This window comes from Equus asinus, chromosome 10 (genome assembly GCF_041296235.1).
Source record: "Equus asinus isolate D_3611 breed Donkey chromosome 10, EquAss-T2T_v2, whole genome shotgun sequence".
Classification (NCBI taxonomy): domain Eukaryota; kingdom Metazoa; phylum Chordata; class Mammalia; order Perissodactyla; family Equidae; genus Equus; species Equus asinus.
In genome coordinates, this window is record NC_091799.1 from 75,745,055 (window position 1) to 75,752,261 (window position 7,207).

General features: G+C 36.1%; 1 protein-coding gene across 1 annotated transcript in view; it reads left to right on the forward strand.

The window, feature by feature from the left end:
• The window catches only part of OXCT1 (3-oxoacid CoA-transferase 1), a 129,736-nt gene extending 123,026 nt beyond the window's left edge, over positions 1–6,710 (forward strand). Inside the window, exon 17 of the mRNA XM_044779370.2 lies at positions 4,795–6,710. Coding sequence (XP_044635305.1) covers positions 4,795–4,836 — 42 coding nt within the window. The 3' untranslated portion in view covers positions 4,837–6,710. The remainder of the gene's footprint in view (positions 1–4,794) is intronic.
• Positions 6,711–7,207: the final 497 nt, after the last annotated feature.

Here is a 7,207-nt window from a genome sequence, read left to right on the forward strand (position 1 = left end):
ATTCTTCTACTTAATCAACTATTCTTTGGTTTTTTTCTCCTACGTGGATGAGTTAACTTCTTCTTCAGCATGTAGCATTTCTGAGATCCATAGAACCTTCAATTCTCTGCTGCAAAAGATACTATACAAAGGAAGACCCTCATTGTTTTCTGTTTCTTTTTTATTCATGTAGGTAAATCAGGAATGAAAAAGACTTTTACTGTTTTTGCTTTTTTTTTTTTTAAATGCTGGTTTTCATGTTTTGATACATCGAAAAATATCTCTATGGTCCCTCTTTTATTACAGTACCAGCCTTCCTTCTCTTTTGACATTGATATGTAATCTTGTTTCCTCCAAATTAGGGTGTTGAGATCAAATGTTAATTCATATGTCAGTGTTGTCCTGACAGTGGAAAGCTGGAGTATCAGCTGAACCATCTTGACAAAACAACCAGCTTTTGAGAATCTGATGATCTCTGATGATCCTCAAAAGATCAACAGCGTCTCTTTAGACCCTGATGGATGAATCACATACAGTGGGTTGTTTCTGTATAAGGCTGTGGATGGGAGTGCTCTGATTAATACAATGCTCTGTTTAATAGCTGGGTTATCAGTAAGATACATTTAATAATACAATTACATTGAGGATAACATTTCTTTATTTGATAACTCATAAAGTATTCCATGTTATGATCTAGATGATAATCCATGTGATTATTACTGCCTAGGTAGGACTTGATATCTGACTATATACTTTCAAGTTACTCAAGATTTCTGTTTGAGAAAAGGCCCACCCAGCCTTCACTGTATAACTAGAAGTGAACATTCCAGAAAGGATAGTTAGATAGCCAGGTGGTTGCATAATAAAGAAAAAAAGGTAAACACCTGGGTCAGAGTAATTGTGAAAATGTGTTGGTATAAGTTGCATATACCTAAGAATATGACTAAATGTATGGGTGAAAGATACAGAATGTGGATATCAGCTGATTGAGAAAATACTGAGAATTTCAAAGAAAAAGGCAAAATACGACAGCATCAGGACATGACAAAATTGTGGTTTCAGGGTACTAAAAAATAATGATCATAATGAAATATTTAATGAAATAAATATAATTCATTTTAAAAAAAGAATTACTAAGAGTTTCCTGTATACTACAGTACAGTTAGCAACAACAAAAAATGTGGAAGGAAAATGTGTCCTTTAGGTATCACCTGAAACAGCTTCTTAAAAAAAATCATAATCACCAAAAAAATATGTGGTGAGTTGTATTCATGATTTAGTGTCAGTTGAAAGGAGAAGTTTTCTTTTCAATTGGTAGGAAAGTCTTTTAAGAGTTATGTATGTCTGGAGTTCCAAAGGAGGCTATGGAAATTTGTCATAGAAATGCAAATATTGACTGTATTTCTGGAACCTTCCCCACACTCCCAAAATAAGACTCTGGTCAAGAGTAGTTGGCAGCAAGAGAAGCCAACCTATAATGGACAGAGATCTTATTTCATATGATCACTCTCCTTCAAAGTGCAATTATTATAAAGAAAGGGACTTTCCTCTGGGTTTCTTGAGGATTGAGTTCTGAGTCTATTGCGAGAGATAAAGGAGCTGGGCACGTAGAGCTGAAAATATCACTGTTATTATAAAGGCTAGGATGGAGGATGTGGCTTAAGTGGCACAACACATTTCCCAGATATGAACCCCAGAAGTGGGAGAGACTTCAGCTCCCAGGTTTAAGCAGCCTTGGAAAACCATGAGCTTCTTACACAGGAGCGAAGCTTTCCTGCTGAGCTTCTTTCCTCGTGGCTGAGAACAAAATAGAGCATGTGCACCCTGCAGAAGGCCCATCCTAATCAGGAAGAAGAATTGGGCTGAATTTCAGATGCCCCAGTTCCTCTACCCAAATCATCATTCATTTAAGTCACTAGAGGACACACTGGAGGCCAGGGTATTACACTAATAGGTGTCCTTCCACCTGGAAAGGAATATGAGAAGTGGGGAATAAATGCTCCACCTCAACACTGTTGGTTGGTAGAGCCATATGTACATGTTCCTCCTCTACAAATGCTTGATTGTGATGCGGTACAGTAATAGTTTTCTCTTGTTCTTTTATGTTACTAACGCCAACATTTTTATGCTGAGGAGTCTTTTGGTTTATTTTTCTCCCATGGCCCTCACATTTTGAAAAAAATCTGTCTCCCAAATACTTATCAAGTAATAATTCATTTTCAAAGAGTCAGAGAGATATTGCACATTTCCTCAAAGTAAAGATGTGACAAGCTAATGAAAATGTCAAATTTCTTTATTTTTGGCTATACTTATATCACTCAGTATGTTACTGCCAGTTACTTGATGGGCCAAAGTAGAAAGAGAAAAGAAAAGTGACATCCCACCACTTAAATTCCGTTATCTCTGCAATCCCTTTTTCCAGCGAGTAGTTAATTCAGTTGACTATTCATTTCTTTCTTTTTTGATGCATGATTAAGTTACATGAAATAGGTTTTTCTTTACCTTTTATATCTTTGGACGTTTTTTGAAACAGAATATTCCTTTTTGTTTTTATTTTTTAGTTTCAAAAATTAAAAACAAATTGAATCCGTATTTGAGCATCATGTGGTAGAATAAACTTTCAAAGGTCATTAGTCATCCATGATTATTCCTTAAACACCCAGTGTATGTCCCATATTGAGCTATGAAATGTGAATAAAATAGAACAAATTGGTGTGTTTCCTTCTCCCAAGGGCCTTGGTCTTATTCTTCAGGCAGAAATACACCTCAACAACCACTGGCAAAAAATTAAATGAGAATACTGCTTATTTATATGTTTGCAATGGAGTCTTAACGCAGCCAGCTGCAGGCATTCTTTGCCAAGTTGAATAAATTTATACTCTCAATATCTGTTATGAACTGGCATTATACCAGAATTAAACAGTATACTCTTGGGATTTTAATGGACTGGAAAGACAATCGTTGGCTTGTCTTCTACACTTAAATCATATAGTCTTGTGCCTATCCTGTAGATCACCATGGCAAGATAATCTGCTTCAACTTGCATGAGCTTACAATGTTGATGAGACTGTGAGAGAATAGAATGAAAAATGGTGGTTTAGTAGGTGTTTTTTATTACAAAAATAGATGGGCCAAGTCAGTCTACATCCAGTTTCATCTTCCTCTTTTCTGATGAAAGTCAGTTTCCACATTGAGGATATAAATGATATTAAGAGCTCAAAATAGGGCCAATATGACAGGAAAAAGGATCAGATGTTTAGTTTAAAAAATTAAGGTGTTCAGTTTCTTTTTAAAGGAATTGCTATAAAGCATCTATTGGAAATGATCTGTTTTCAAAAATGAAGAGTTTTATTTCATTAAATTATTTCCACAGATGCTTTGTTGTTAAAAAAAGAAAATGGATTGTTTGTGAGACACACTTTCTAAATACTCAGAGCCCATATGTTTTTCATTCTTTTCAGAAGAGTTGAAGAGCTATGCAAATGTGGGCTGTGACTTTTGTCTATTTATTATGTGTCTATTATTTTGTCTGTTATTATATATCTGCTCTTAGAAGTGACAAGTCTGAATGAGCTCTCATTTATCCTAACCTATATACCAAGCCATACTGATCCCTTTTATTCTGGTCATGTCATTCTTTTAGTAGAAAAACGGAAAGGGGAGTGTTAAATTTTGATATTGTGAAGAGTTAATGCAAAAACAATTCATAAATGAGCTAAAAAATATTTAACCTCATCAAAGCCAAATAATTACCTACTTCTATTTATAATACTGACTTATCCTCTATTAGAAATCTTTCCTCTAGTTCTTTGGAGATTATTTAACCCACTCACTCATTTTTTCATTTGTTCATTCATTAATTTAACAAAATATTCACTCTTTATTCTGGAAGGCAAAATGCCAATTAGGCCCACTTTGATTGCCATATCCTTGAGGGCTCAGAAAATCACCTAAATTTTAATATTGCCTACAGTGCTTTCCATGGAGATTATTACTAGGACTCAATGGATATTTGCCAGATTGAATGAAGAAATCTGTACCTGGCATTGCACCTTGAAGGATCAGTCAAAATTAAGCCAGACCACTTACATTTAGGTTTCTTCTTCACCAACTCTACCATTAAATGTTGATCTGTCCTCATTTTTCTCTGCTTCAGGTCTCCTAGGAATGCATTTGCTATTCTGTACATTGAACATAATTGTAGTCAACATTTAATATTTTTAATGCTATTACCTCCTTTTTTGTAATAACCTGGACTCTTTTTACTACCGTTATATCATTTCCATTCTGATTATGAAATTTCTGATAAAATGTTGTCATTGACCATACGTGTCTTTGTTAATATGTATCCAGTTAATCCAAAGACTGTTGTGTATCTTAACAAAATTGTGAATTGGCTGGACCTATTTTGAGGACTTTGAGACTTGTACCTGATCTGTGACGCTTTTGAATCAAGTCTCAGAGGCATCAACCTCAGAGCTCAGTGATTCACACAGTAGAGAGCTTGGTTTTCTGGATCCTTTATTGTCTCACTCTGCTCCTCCTTCACCCCCTCCTCACTGCCAGTCTTCATGATCCTTAATTTAGGAGCTATAATGCGAGAAGGTTGAGAACTACTAAACACACAAAATGTAAACAGAAAAGGAGTTCCCTGTTTCAATGGTTCAGAATGGAAAATAATGAGGAAATTCCAGGTGAGGTCCATGGCAAGGCTGCTTGTTGCCTACATCATTCAAGTTTGGAAATTCAAAGAAGTTATGTTTATGCCATGAGGTTTTTTTATAATTTGGTTATTTTTTCTCTTTCTTTTACCAGGTTTCACCAAAACTCATGCCAATGCGACAGATCGCAACTTGAAATGTGGAAAAGACATTTGACCCAGACTGTGTGTTTGTCATTTTAACCACATAGGATTTCATTGAAAGGACATCAGTAAGAGAATTGTATATTTAGCAAGCAGTTTTTGATTAGTCTTCTTCTAGAATCTTATGCTTTTTGTAGCCATATATAGACTTTGTTCTCTCTAGTGTACTGTGACATTTTAATGGAAAAAAAAAGAAAATGTATATGATTATCTTATTTGTTTTATATGTACTGAGAAGGCTGTCATTACAATTGGTCCTCAAATTGGATTTATCTTCACCTTCCATGCTTTGTACGCTGAATTGTGTGCAGTTTGTACCAAGATGGGCCCTTAGGAAGAGTTTCATTGAGGTACTTTCCCTCATGATGAAATCATGACATTGTAGAAAAAACGAATGAGGGAGAAAAATAACACCACTCAGAGCATATCCAAGGCAGCATTGTGCTAGTCTTGAAAGATAACATATATGTGAATTTTGATTAGGAGAAATGCTGTCTTAATGATTATGTTTTTCCATCAGCTTGCTCTGACTTCTCTTTTGGGACCCATGATTTTGTGATTACATCTTATTTTCCTAGCACACCTCTCTTCCTCCCACACTTTTTATAACTAAATAGATGCCTAAGAAGGCAAACTAGAACATCTCTGTGTGGGAGAAATGACTGGTTCATGGAAGATACCAAAGGGTGGAGGGTCTATTGGTGCTGACATCCCACCAAGAAGTTGCCTTTATAAACCAACCAACCAACCATCTGTGCTTTGCCAAAGACTAAGGTTTATTATAGGAAGAGGGCTGTAAACCTGACAGATCTAGTCAGTTTTCTCTTTTTAAAACACTGAAGTATTCCTGTGTATCCAGAAGGGTCCTTAAGAGTCTTTCTTGATGTTGTTGAGGCCCAGTGGGCTACTTGGACAGTACCTCCTCCTAAGCCAAGAGGGGCTGCGGGGTAATTTATCATGAATCCATAGTCATAAGACAGCAGAATTTTTTTTTTAATTCTTTCTTTTCAGACTGTCTTATTTTTGCTCGGAAAAGTTTCTAAATATTGGAGGCCTTTTTCTACAGACCAGTGTTCTTTCTTCTACCCAAGTCACTTCCTTTAGCAAAGTACTTTTAATTCAGCTTTATCCAAGTAGGGGAAATAATGATGAGCAAATCCAGGATTTGAAGAGCAGTGAGCTTTCATTGTTAGAAAAGAAAATGGTGGGCTGGATTTTGTAAGGAACTTCTCCTCAGAGGTATCCTCAGTACCAAACAGTTGCCTGGGGGGATGGCTTCAGAAGCATCTTGCATGTCAGATGAGAGAAAAAAGTTCAGGCACCCTGAAGACAGGCCAGACAGCTGTCCTCTGGACAGAGGTAGGTATAGTACAGTGCAATAGATATTCTTCTGGCACCAGGTATAGGAATTTATTCACATTAGGTGATGGTTCTCATTGAAATTCTCTCTCTTTTCAGGTACAGCTACAGTTGTGTCATGCAGGGTAGCAGAGGGAGGAGAGAGGCTTTTTTGTGAGAGGCACACTCCGTGTATAAAATAGTCTTTCTGTCTAGCTTCATGGTTGAAAGCATACTCTCCCAGTACTGGTAAAATGGACTCTTCTTAGAATTTGCGAGGTCCAGAGAATAATATATATCTATATAAGAGTTATGATTAGAAAAAATTATATTACTGCTGGTTGCTATATTTGCAAACTTACATGCTTATCATTCCAGTCTGTTATTTTGGGATAATGTGATTCTAAGAATGTTCTAGACTTTGAGTGGCAAAACCTAAGGAGATGACTTTATATTTTTAAATATTAAAGAGTGCCTTGGATGTTAAGAAATGCGTTAAGAAATACAATAAATATTCCAAATTGTTATAGATTGGTGTGGTTGTCCTTTTTCTTATTCAAGAATGGCATGACTACACATGAGAATAATACAACAGAGACTGGTAGAATGGCCAATGATAAATAAAGCCAGCATGCTTTACCACTTCTAATCAAGTTGTTGCTTTTCTTTTTATTTTACTGAAGAAAAGATATTGTTCTTCATGAAAGAATAAATGAAATGTTTACCTAAATGAATCTGCACTTTGGTCCTTGTCAGAGCCGATCATTTATCTATAAAAATTATTATCCCAGGCTTCATGTGTTAATATTATTTTGCTTTTGTCTAACACTCCTTTAGGATAAGTATGCATTAATTCATTTCCCAGGGGTGTGTTGAGTTTGCTTGCATTTGGAAGGGGCTCTGGTGCTAATCTGCCCAGCATCTATGTTGCCCCGCTATTAACAGACTCACCCCCTGGCCAAGGGGTTGAGTGTGTGCCCAGGATGTGCTACTTTTGGTAGTTCTGCTCTGTCCACAGTGGTTATA